Genomic DNA, 13,438 nt, shown 5'->3' on the forward strand with positions numbered 1-13,438 from the left:
GCAGAGTTGTGAATACAACTCAGTCCATCACACAAACCAGCTTCCACTCCATTGACTGTGTTTACACTTCCTGCTGCCTCGGGAAAGCAGCCAACATAATCAGGGACCCCTCCCACCCTGGTCATTTTCTCTTCTCCCCCTTCCCATTGGGCAGAAGATATAAAAGCTTGAGTACATGTAGCACCAGGCTCAAGGACGATCTCTATCCGTGGTTATCAGATTCTTGAATGGACCTCCTATATGCTAAAGGTGAACTGTTGATCTTTCAATCTACCTCGTCATGGCCCTTGAACTTTATTTGTTCACCTGCACTGCACTTTCTCTGTAATTGTAACACTATATTCTGCATTCTTTTTTTTTCCTTTTGTACTACCTCGATGTACTTATGTATCGAATGATCTGTTTGTATGGCATGGAGACAAAAGTGTTTCACTGTATTTTGCTACATGTGACAATAATAAACCAATTACCAATTAAAACAATGATTGTTCAATTGGCCAGGATTAGAGGAATGCAAATATTTTGGTGAGATGTAGGGTTGGGGGAAATTACAACAATATGGAGGGTGAAACCAGAGAGAGAGAGTTGAAATAGATGTTTATTAAAGGTGAAGTATTTCTTAACTAAGGGCCAAAATAGATCATTGAGTTTATGGATGATGGATGAGGAGGTCATAGAGCCGCAGATTTTCATTTAATCTCATGCTTATCAAAGGTGGAAAATGGTAGGCTGACGAGGAGCAATTTGGAATTGTCAATTAATTTTAATTACAGTTGTATTAAATAAGTGTTAGCAGTCATATGATAACCAAATGAAAATTTCTTATATAATTACATATCACTTTTAATGATAGCACTGAAGAAGCCAGACAGTACGGGAAGACCCTCCATTGGATGGCCTGCACCTGAGGGTTTTAAAAGTCTGAGAAGATAGTGGAGCAATTGTTTAAAGTTTTTCAAAACTCGTTGGGTTCAGCTAGGGCGCCGACAGATTGGAAAACTGCATATGTCACTGTTTTATTCAAGAAGTTAGGAAGACAACAAGCAGTCCATTGCTTAATATCTGTTATTATCAATAATAAAGGAAGCAATGGCATATCATTCAAAGATGCTTAAAGTAATCAAACCAAGTCCACATGATTTTATGAAAAGTAAATCACGTTTGACAAATCTGCTAGAGTTCTTTGAGGATGTAACAAGCAGAGTTGATTGAAAGTTACCTGCAGTTATAAAGGATAGATTGCAGTTATTTGGATTTCCAGAATGCATTTTACAAGGTTCCATGTAAAAGCTAGTGCACAAGATAAGAGCTCATGATATTGGGGAAAGTGTTTTAGTGAGGATTGAAGATTGGTTATCACATAGAAGACAGAGAGTTGGAATAAATGGTCCCCTTTAAGGCTGTAGGAATGTAACTGGCAGTGTGTTCCAAGGATCAGTTCTTGGTCATCAATTATTTATTATTTACATAAATAAAGTATCCAAGTTTGGATCCAAGTATCTAAGAAAAGGAAGGAAGACATGTTGTGATGAGGATATTTGGATTCTGCAATAGGATATAGATAAGTTGAGTGAACTGGTGAAAAATTGGCAAATGGAATTTAATGAGGAGAAGGATTTCAAATGAACAAAGTACAGAAGAGAATACGGGAATCTAGGTATGCTTGCATGGCAATTGCAAAAATTATAAGGTAGGTACAGCAAAGGGTTAGGAATGTAAGTGGCATATTAGCCTTCATTGCAAGATGGTTGGAGCACCAGTGAGGCCACACCTGAAGTATTGTGCACAATTTTAGTCCTCTTGTTTAAAAACGGCTGTCCAAAGAGAATACAGTAGCCTAATTCCTAGGATGAGAGGGTTGCCCTATCATGAATGGTTAAAGAAATTAGATCTGTATTGACAGCATGGTCGGCACAAACAAAGGCCTGGAGCAGATAAGCAATGGTCTTGGGAATGGTGGGCAGCTTCAGATGCCAGGTGGCCTACTCCTACTCCTGCTCCTATTTTCTTATGTTGTTATATTCCTACAAAGAAGTTAACCAAATATTGAGCCTCAATTCAGTGGTTTTAGGTAGAAGAGTGAGACAAGGTTGTCTTTGGACTGGCAGTCATCCAGAATCCTGGCTCTGACTTGCTTTTGTAGCTACAGTATTATTGTTGGTTCAGTTAGTTTTCTTATTACTAGTGATCCTAGGATGTTGATTGGAAGTCAAATTCTGGTAGGACATAGAATAAATGTAAAGGGACTTTAGGAGCATTGATGTGCAGTCAGACCTTGGGGTGGAAGTCCATAGCTCGCTGAAAGTGGCGACACTGGTGGATAGGATAGTGAAGAAGGCAATTGATATGCTTGCCTTCATAGGCTGGTGCATTGAGTGTAAGAGTTGGGACATCATGTTGCAGCTATATAAAATGCCAGTTAGACCACATTTGGAGTATTGTGTACAGTTCTGGTTACCACATTATAGGAAAGATGTGGTAGCAATAGAGAGAGTGCGGGAGATTCACTGGATTTGCCTGGAATGGAGAGCTGTAATTATAAGGAGAGATTGGAAAGGCTGGATTTGTTCTCACTGGAATGTAGGAGGCTGATCATTTAGAGGTTTATAAAATTATGGGGGGCGTAAACAGGATAGAGAGCTTTTTTCCCAGAGCAGGGGAGTCTAGAACTAGAAGGCACAGGTTTAAGGTGAGAGGGGAGAAATTTACAGAAGATCTGAGGGGTAAGTTTTTCACACAGAGGGTGGAGGTTATCTGCAATGAGCTGCCAGAGGTAGTGGTGGGAAAAGGTACAGTTACAATGGTTAAAAGAAATTTGGATGGGTACTTAGATAGGAAAGGCATAGAGGGATACGGGCCTAATGCAGGTAAGTGGGATTAGTGTAGATGGGCATCACAGTTGGCATGGACGAGGTGGGACCAAAACTGCCCATTTCTGTGCTGTATCTTTTTGTCACTTGTATGAAGGGTTTTTTTGTCACTTATCTGTCCATGCTTTAATGTTGCGCAGGTCCTGCACACGTAGGTGTAGATTGATGTCATGATGAGTCAAATGGGCATGGACCACTATGCAGTCATCAATGAACAGACTGATTTTGTAGTGGAGAGAGAAGTTCATTAATAAAACAGCTGATGATGTTTGGATCTAGGACCCTATCCTGTGAAACTCCTGCTATGAATTCCTAGGTTTGGATAATTATCCTAGGGTTGGATATTAGTGATAGGTGATAGTACGGCAACTGCTCTGCTCAAGACTGCAAGAAACTGCAGAGAGTTGTGGACACAGCCCAGTGCATCACAGACACTAGCCTCCCCTCCTTGGACTTGGTCTTTACCTCTCGTTGTCTTGGTGAAGCAGCCAGCATAATAAAAGACCCCACCCACCTGGGACATTCTCGCTTCTCTCCTCTTCCATCAGGTAGAAGATACAGGAGCCTGAGGGCACGTACCACCAGACTTAAGGACAGCTTCTACCCCTCTGTGATAAGACTATTGAATGGTTCCCTTATACAATGAGATGGACTCTGACCTCACGATCTACCTTGTTGTGACCTTGCACCTTATTGCACTGCACTTTCTCTGTAGCTGTGACACTTTACTCTGTACTGTTATTGGTTTTACCTGTACTACATTAATGCACTCTGTACTAACTCAATGTAACTGCACTGTGTAATGAATTGACCTGTACGATCGGTATGCAAGACAAGTTTTTCACTGTACCTCGGTACAAGTGCCAATAGTAAACCAATACCAATACCTTCAACAGTCAAAAACAACTTTCGTCCTGGGATGACTCCAGCTGGTAGAAGTGTTTTATCCTTAATTATTGATTCAGTTTCACTAGGGATCCTGATTGATGACAAGCTAAGCACTCATCATTGAGACTAATGTAGTAAGCTTCAGACTAATGAAGTAATTTTAAGAAATTACTTTTTAAATTGGGTTATGGTTGACAAGCAATTTGGTGACAAGGTTGTATGGGTGGCTACTAACAAAACAAATCTTCTAATTCTTGATGCTTTTTTAATGACAGATCCAGATATATCGTACGAGGATGACTACTTAGAAAATTACTTAAGGGATGTGTCTTTTGGAGATGATGATGTGTTCCTATCAAATTCACGTAAGTACTGGAAACACAGATGACTTGAAATTCTTCCTGGATTGGTTTGCTAATTATACTGCACAATATCATCAATGGAGCGAGTTTTGGAGGGAGAGTACAATGTGCTGATCTTATCATTTCGTGTATTTAATACAACCAACTGGGATGAATTTTGTTGCAAGAATGTTCACGTTTCACATTTATATGAAATATTTTCTTTACAACGTGGAAGAAGGCCATTTGGTTCAGTCCTTTCTATGCCAGTCTCAGAGCATTCCCATCAATCCTGTTCTCCCACTTATTTCCCTGCAAACCATTCTCTTTAACATGCCCTTTAACTTCCCACAGTTCACCTACCAACCACTGACACTAGAGGTCATTTTTAAAAAATATATTCATTGAAGGGATATGGGCTTTGCAGTCTGAATTAACATTTAATTACCCATCCCTAGTTGCCCTTGAGGAGGTGGCGGTGAGCTACCTACTTGAATCACTGCAGTCCTTGAGGTGTGGATATACCCACAATGCTGTTAGGGAGGGAGTTCCAGGATTTTGACCCAGTGACGGTGAAGATGATATATTTCCAAGTCAGGATGATGTGTGGCTTGGAGGGCAACTTCCAGGGAGGAGTGTTGCCACGCTGCCCTTGTCCTTTCTAGCCGGTAGAGGTGGTGGGTTTGGAAGGTGCTATGTGAGGAGTCTTGGTGAGTTGTTGCAGTGCATCCTGTAGATGGTACAAACTGCTGCTACTGTGCATCAGTGATGGAGTGAGTGAATGGTTGTGGACAGGGTACCTATCAAGCGGGCTGCCATGTCCCGAACAGTGCTGAGCTTCTTGCGTGTTGTTGAAGCTGCACTCATCCAGGCAAGCGGAGAGTGTTCCAGCACACTCCTGACTTGAGCCTTGGAGTTGGTGGACAGGCTTCGGGGAGTTAGGAGGTGAGTTACTTGCCCCAGGATTCCTAGCCTCTGACTTGCTTTTGTGGTCACATATGTGGTATATTGGTTTATTATTGTCATATTTACTGAGATACAGTGAAAAACTTTGTCTTGTGTACCATCCAGACAGATCATTCCAAACATAACTACATTGAGGTAGTGCAAAGAAAAAAAACAATAACAGAATGCAGAATATAGTGTTACAGTGACAGAGAAAGTGCAGTGCAGGCAAACAAATAAGGTGCAAGGGGCATGACGAGGTAGACTGAGAGATCAGGAGTTCACTTTTATCATACAAGAGGTCCGTTCAAGAGTTATGACAGTACGATAGAAACTGTCCTTGAGCTTGCCGTACCCTCCCCTCTGGTGTTTTTTTTCCCCTATCCCACACCCCATCTCACTCTCCTTCTGATCCTCCTCTGGTCCTCCAATTTTTGTCCTCTTTCCCAGCCCCCCATCACCCACCTTTGTCCCCCTCTCCTTCCTGGTTCCATCCACCCACTACACACACAGTTCACCCACAGGTTCCTCCACAGGCTTCTAAACTCTAACCTTAACCCCACCCCTAACCACCCCCCCACCCTCTCCCCCCTCTCCCCTTTCACCCTATCATGTTCTTGTTCCATCTCTCTTTGGCCCTCCATTGACACTTACCACCGCCTCAGGAATGCAGCCGATATAATCAAAGACCCCTCCCACCTCTGTCATTCACCTCTCCCCTAAAATGGTTCCTAATGACCTCCTTTACATCAGATTCCAGTACTGGTAGCCTTTGTGCTCCTGCTTATCACCCTCCAGTAGCTGTTTCCAACCTTCGCTGTCCCCTCCTCCCATCTGCCTCTCATTTTTTTTCTCCTTGTCTACCTCTATCATCCACCTGCCACTGTCTCCCAACTCCACCCCTCCTCCCCTCTCTACCTGCCGCAATCTGCCCATCATCTTTCATCCCTCTTCAGTCCACTAATCGCTTCGGGCTTCTATGTCACCACTCTTCCTCTCCTCTTTGTACTGGTCAACTCCCCTCTCCTGTCCTGATACACGGCTTCGACCTGAAACATCGACAATTGCTTTCCCTCCACAACCCACTGAGTTCCTCTAGCAGATAGTTTGTTACTCCAGATTCCAGCATCTCCAGTCTCTTTTGTCTCCTATCTCTTCTGTTTTTTTTATGTTTGCAAGTATTAACTGGGATTCCCTTAGAGCCAGAGGCTTAAATGGAGCAGAATTTGTTAGCTTCGTCCAGGAAGCTTTCTTGTCACAGTATATAGTGCTGATAATCCAACCAAGGAAGGGGCCATACTAGACATTGTATTGGGAAATGAGCCTGGCTGGATGATCGGTGTTTCAGTGGGAAAGCACTGTGGGAACAGTGATCAAAGCTCTGAGGGGTCAGCAGTGGAAAGGGTGAGCAGCTTCAAGTTCCTGGGCATCAACATCTCAGAGGACCTATCTTGAGCCCAACACATTGATGTAATCATGAGCCACACCCAACGGTTCAGGAGCAGCTTCTTCCCCTCCGCCGTCAGATTTCTGAACGGTTCATGAACCCATGATCACTACATCGTTATTCCTCTTTTGCACTATTTATTTATTTTTGTAACTTATAGTAATTTTTATGCCAATATGTCTTGTACTGTACTGCTGCTGCAAAACAAATTTCATGACATATGTTAGTGATAATAAACCTGATTCTGATAGTTATGGATAAGGATGAGACTGGACTACAGGGGGGAGGGGGGCAGTTGTGGGGGGAGTGCTAAATTGGGAAAAGGCTAATTTTAAAAGTATTAGGCAGGAATTGGGGATAATAGGCTGGGAGAAGTGTTACTGGCAAGTCCACATCTGACACTTATGAGTCAGAATTCAGACGATCAGATGACATAAAAATTGGTGGAGTAGTGGATATTGAGGATGTTTGTCGAAGGATTCAGCTGGATATAGACCAGTTGGAAATATAGACAGAGAAATGGCAGATGGAGTTTAATCCAGACAAGTGTGAGGTGTTGAAATTGTAAAAAGAAAGTATACAGTAAATGGCAGGACAGTTAGTCCCATTGATAAACAGAGAGATCTTGGGGTGCAAGTCCATAGCTCTTTGAAAGTGGCAACATAAATAAGTAGGAGGTATAAAAAGGTGTATGGCATACTTGCCTTCATCGGTCGGGATGTTGAGTGTAAACGTTGTGAAGTCTTGTTGCAGCCATATAAAACTCCATAATACATCTAGAGTATTGTGTGAAATTCTGGTTGCCGCATTGGAGGAAGGATGTGGAAGATTTGGAGAGGATACAGAAGAGGTTCACCAGGAATTTTAGCGGTTAGCGTAACGCTATTACAGCACCAGCGACCCGGGTTCAATTCCGGCCGCTGTCTGTAAGGAGTTTGTACGTTCTCCCTGTGTCTGCGTGGGTTTCTTCTGGGCGCTCCGGTTTCCTCCCACATTCCAAAGATGTACGGGTTAGGAAGTTGTGGGCATGTTATGTTGGCGTTGGAAGTGTGGTGACACCTGCGGACTGCCCCCAGAGCACTCCATGCAAAAGATGTATTTCACTGTGTGTTTTGATGTACACGTGACTAATAAAGATATATAATCTTAATTTTTCTGGATTAGAGAGTATTATATATAAGGAGAGGTTGGACAAACTTGCATTGTTTTCTCTGGAGCATCAGAGGCTGAGGAGCAACCTGATAGAAGTTTATAAAATTATGAGAGGCATATTTAGGGTAGATGGCCAGAGTCTTTTTCCCGGGATGGAAATGTCAAATACTAGATGGCATTGGTTTAAAGTGAGTGGGGGAATGTTTAAAGGAGATTTACAAGGCAAGATTTTTACACAGAGATTGGCAGGATCACTGTGTAAAAAATCTCTGTGTATAATACCTAGAACATGCTGCCAGGGGAAATGGTAGAAGCAGATACAATAGCAATGTTTAAGGGTCATTTAGACAGGCACTTGAACAGACAGGGAATGGAAGGATATAAGTGATGTGCAGGTAGGTGGGATTAATTTAAATTGGCATCATAGTTGGCACAGACATTGTGGGCCGAAGGGCCTGTTCCTGTTCTATTGTCTTTGTATGCAGTATAACTACTTGGGATGAATAGCCTGTTTCCATATTATAATTTCAATATATATTCTGTATCATGTTACTCAAAGATACATGACTAGAAATGTTTTTTTTATTTTTATTTTGATCATAATGTTTGCTAAAACTAGTCTGTCGTATTCCTTGCAGTTTCAGTATCCCCACAATATGCTGATAATTCAGCTAACACAACAATCCAAGGTGCAGGATCTTCAATATGTGGTAAGTGCCAAGTCAAATGAAAATGATTTGTATTGTTTTTGAAAACTTGGTTTGAAAGGTGCTTTCCAAGTTTCCTAATACCAGCTATATTAAGCAGGTTTGCCAGCTACTAGCTATATCTTTGGGATTATGCTCAGTTGAAAATGGATTTGATGCTCAAAGGTTCAGGTGTAGGCTGTTTAGTCCTTAAGATTATTGTGCCACATCTTGGCTCTGAATGCTACCTGCACATAGTGCTTGTCTACTTGCTAAACCTGCCCTTACCTTTTGTAGAAATTCTTCAAGGAAACTGCCCGGAACCTGATCACTGAACTACTATACAGCACAGGTCCTACCATTTGTAAATCTCACAGAACTATTTTGGCAGTCACACTCTGGCTGAACTGACTGTCAAGGCTATGAAATAGCTTGATCGTTTGTGAATGTCTGTGACATGCATATTCAGAAACTATGAAAAAGTAAAATACTATAAATTTTTTTTTGAAATAAGCAATGAAAACACTTGAAAACTAAAAAAACAGAAAAAAATAATTATATTTTAATTAACCAAATCAATCAAAAGTACATAATCTGAAACTTGCAGTTGTTCCATTGATATAAATGGACTCGGATTTGCTGGGATATTGCAGTTTGCACTTCATCACCAGACTCCACAAGGAATCCACGATAGAGCATAGTGAACTTGACAATAATTACTTGCACAGAAAACCGATAAAGGCAAGTATGTGGTAAACCACCTTTACCATTCTATCTACTTGTTTTGCCACTTACAGTGAGCTATGGACTTTCACTCCGAGATCTCTGTACATCAATGCCCCTAAGGGTCCTGCCATTTACTGTATATTCACCCTTAAATTTGACCTTCCAAAGTACAACACCTCACAATCGTCTGGATTCAACTTCATCTACTGTTTCTCTGCCCAAATTTCCAACTGATGTGTATTCTGCTGAACCCTTTGATAGCCTTCGTCAGTATCTACAACTCTGCAAATTTTTGAGCTGTCTGCAAACTTACTAATCAGCCCACCTAGATGTTCATATATCACAAATAGTATTTAGGGGAAACTGGACAAGCCTAAGAGGGGGAAGGGAATAGAGAGGTTCATCAATAAATTTCACTTTCTTAGGAGTTTTAAAAGGACTAAAATACTGTTGTTATCATCAGTGAAGAATACTCTTATTCAGATATGATCATGAAGAAGCTGAAGCAGGTGATGATAGTTGGACCCAGGATGCTATCCTGTAGAACTCTTACAATAATGTCCTTGGGTTGAGAAGAAGGTTCATCTTCAACAACCACAATCATCTTCCTTTGTGCTAAACATGGCTCCTGCTAATGCAGAATTTTGCTCTGATTATCTTTAGTTTTTTACTATGGTTCCTTACTGTTGCTAATTGATTTCTGATGAATGTAAGATCCTCACTGTTGTGGCTAATGATCTTGTTTTCAGATGAAACAGTACGTTTTGAGAATTTCAGTTTGGTGAGTTAGTAGTATGGACAGTCAATAAAGAAGTAACAATTCTTTCTTATCTTTAATAACAGACCGAACCATTTCATATGAGGATGACTATTTGGAAAATTACTTAAAGGATGTGTCTTATGGAGATGATGATGTGTTCCTACCGAATTCTGCCACATGTCGTAAGTACTGAAAACGTAGAGCTCCAAGGTGTGTGTGCTATTGAACAAAGTTTTTATCAGGAAAACCTTTTTTCACATGCTCCAAGTGTTTGGAGGGTTGCAGAAAAGAGAAGTCTGGGATCTGTGGGAAGGTCAGGCATCAGAAGGGTAAAGGCTGGTGCTGACTGATAAATTGAGGAGCTGGAATGGGTTTCGTAGGGTGCCAGGTTGAGGGTTGGCTGCAAGACTGTGGAGTTTGGGGTCACCCCCCCCACCACCTGCATCTGTTGAATTGGCCTTATTCCTTACTTTAACACCCCCAGCACCAATCGCACCACTTAGCCATCGATGATATCCTCTCCATTACCAATCTACTCTTTGACTACCAAGCCTGCTGACTATCAAGTAAATCTCAAATTATCAAGCCTCCCTCTGACTACCATTCCTGCTCCCCATGATTCCCTACAGTCACCTATCTTGGCCAAATGACTCAGGACATCAATTCCACCACCCCATGCCCCCCTTTTAACTCCAACCTTTCAGTAGCCAGCCTTTCTCTCCAACCCCTGGGTGTTTCTTTCACTCCTGTAACCAATCCTGGATCTGACCTTGCCTGAAGAACTCATATATATGGATAAATAGAAGTTTGTTAGTTTCGCTTTTCATAAGAGATTGCTAGTTAAATTTAAAGCTCAGGGATCTCTACCTCTCTCACCTCTACCACCAAGAAGCACAAGGTTGTTATTTTTTTTTAATTTTTAAAAAATTTTTATTTACAGCGTGGTAACAGGCCCTTCCGGCCCAATGAGTCCACGCCACCCATTTTAAACCCAAATTAACCTACCCGTATGTCTTTGCAATGTGGGAGGAAACCAGAGCACCCAGAGGAAACCTATGCAGATGTGGGAGAACGTACAAACTCCTTACAGACAGTGATGGGAATCGAACCCTGATTGCTGACTCTGTAGTAACATAGCGCTAACCACAAAAGAAACACCACCACCAGTCACATGTACCATTATATTTATCTAGACTAGTACCATTTACCCACATTTGATTCCCAGCCTTGTATGCCTCGATGATTCAAGTGCTTGTCTAGTTGCTTCTTAAATGTTGTGAGATTCTCTGCCTCCCCCACCTCCTCGGGCAGCACATTCAGATTCCAACCACCCTCTGTGTAAAAAGTTACCCCTCAGATTCCCTCTAAACCTCCTGCCTCTCACTTTGTACCTATACCCTCTTACTATTTACCCTAATAATTTGCTCTACCTTTATCAGGTCACCTCTTCTCTGCTCCGGGGTAAGCAAACTTAGCTTATTCAATCTCTCCTTAAAATTGAAATGCTCAATTCCAGGCAACATCCTGGTGAATCTGCTCTGCACCCTCTTCAGCTCAATCACATTAGTGTGGCAACCAGATCTTATACTTAAATCCTCTTGCAATAAAAGGCTAACCCACAATTGGGTTCCTCATTGCTTGCTATATCTGCACATTAATTGTACTTGAATTCCTGAACATTAATGTACAGGCCCTTCCGAGCACCTTTTAATTTCTCATGTTTTAAAAAAAAATTGTGTTTCTATCTTCTCAATCAAATTGGATGACCTCACATTTTTACACATTATAGTCCATGTCTTTATGTCCTTGCCATTCACAGTTTGCCCATGGGAGCATGTCAGAAGCTGGGTGGTGGAGGCCGGATCACTGAAGGTTTCTAAAGAGGAGATAGATAAATGAGAGCTATGGGGAACTGACATCAAAGAGGCTTGGGGTAGATCATCCCTGATCCTATTGAATGCAGGCCAGGCTTCAGGGGCCAGGCAGCCTACTCCTATTTCTATTTTCATATGTTCTTGTGGGCACTTTGCAATGAGTTACTTACCTTGCAACACCCCAAAACCTTCCCACCATCTACAAGGTGCAAGTGCATGATAGAATACTCTCTGCTTGTGTGGATAAGTGCAGCCCCAACAGCTCTCAAGAATCCTGCCACCATTAGAACCATAGAACACTACAGCACAGAAAAACAGGCCATTCGGCCTTTCTAGTCTGTGCCAAAACGTTATTCCGCTAGTCCCATTGACCTGCACCCAGTCCATAACCCTCCAGACCTCTCCCATCCATGTACAGTATCTATCCAATTTATTCTCAAAATTTACGAGTGAGCCCGCATTTACCATGTCAGATTGCAGCTCTTTCCACACTCCCACCACTCTCTGAGTGAAGAAGTTCCCCCTAATGTTCCCCCTAAACCTTTTTCCTTTCACCCTCAAGCCATGTCCTCTCGTATTTATCTCTCCTAATCTAGATGGAAAGAGCCTACTCGCATTTACTCTGTCTATACCCCTCATAATTTTGTAAACCTGAACACACAAAGCAACCTGAACATTCATTTCCTTCATCTCCAGCACACAATGGCTGCAGTATGTAACATCTACAAAATGTGTGTGCCTGGGCTACTCTGAGAGCAATTCTGAAACCTGCAGTCTTGTACTATGAGAAAGGACAAACACATGGCCTGTACTAACACTCTGTACTAACTCAATGTAACTGCACTGTGTAATGAATTGACCTGTATGATTGGTTTGTAAGACAAGCTTTTCACTGTGCCTTGGTACAAGTGACAATAATAAACCAATACCTTACACCTTATTGTCTGTCTGCACTGCATTCCTCTGTAACTGTATATACTGCATTCTGTTATTGCTTTTCCCTTGTACTGATGTGGTGAATTGCAAAAAAAAGTTTTTCACTGTACCTCAGTACATGTGAAAATCATAAACCAATTACCAAATGACCGCATGGAAACACCACTTGCTTATTTCTCTCCAAAACTGCACACAATCCTGACTTGGAATATATCGATTGGTTCCTTCATCATCACTGGGGCTAAATCCTGGAACTACTTCCCCAATAACACAGCGGGAAAGCCTTCACCAGAAGGATTGCAATGGTTCAAGAGAGTGATTCCCCACCAACTCATTAAAGGCAATTAGAAGAGAAATGCATACCAAGGAATGAATCAGATCACTGAAGCTTCTCCCCATGCTCTGCACAGCACATATTGTCATTTAGCTTTGCATCAGTCAGAAAGCTTGAATGTACTACTACATATGGACATACAAACATATGAATTTGGAGCGGAAGTAGACCATCAGATCCTAAAGACTGTACCTCCATTTAATAAGATCATGGCAGATATGATTGTAACCTCAATTCTGCATTCCCATTTATAGTGGAACTCTTTCACCCTCTACTTATCAAATATCTATCTACCTGCCTTAATAAATATACAAAGATTCTGCTTCCACCGTCCTTTGAAGAAGAGAGTTCCAAAGACTTTCAATCCTTGGTGGCAAAAATATTCTTCTCATCCGAGCAACAAACAACTCAGCGAGACAAGCAGCATCTGTGGAGGAGAGGGGATGGAACTGTTGATGCTTCAGGTTGAAACCATGCAT

General features: G+C 41.8%; 1 protein-coding gene across 1 annotated transcript in view; it reads left to right on the plus strand.

The window, feature by feature from the left end:
- The window catches only part of LOC127570483 (uncharacterized), a 28,740-nt gene that overhangs the window by 5,174 nt on the left and 10,128 nt on the right, over nt 1-13,438 (plus strand). The window contains exons 3-5 of the mRNA XM_052016111.1: nt 4,034-4,123; nt 8,282-8,353; nt 9,899-9,997. Of these exons, the coding sequence (XP_051872071.1) occupies nt 4,034-4,123; nt 8,282-8,353; nt 9,899-9,997 (261 nt within the window). The remainder of the gene's footprint in view (nt 1-4,033; nt 4,124-8,281; nt 8,354-9,898; nt 9,998-13,438) is intronic.

The sequence above is a fragment of the Pristis pectinata genome, chromosome 5 (genome assembly GCF_009764475.1).
Source record: "Pristis pectinata isolate sPriPec2 chromosome 5, sPriPec2.1.pri, whole genome shotgun sequence".
Lineage (NCBI taxonomy): Eukaryota > Metazoa > Chordata > Chondrichthyes > Rhinopristiformes > Pristidae > Pristis > Pristis pectinata.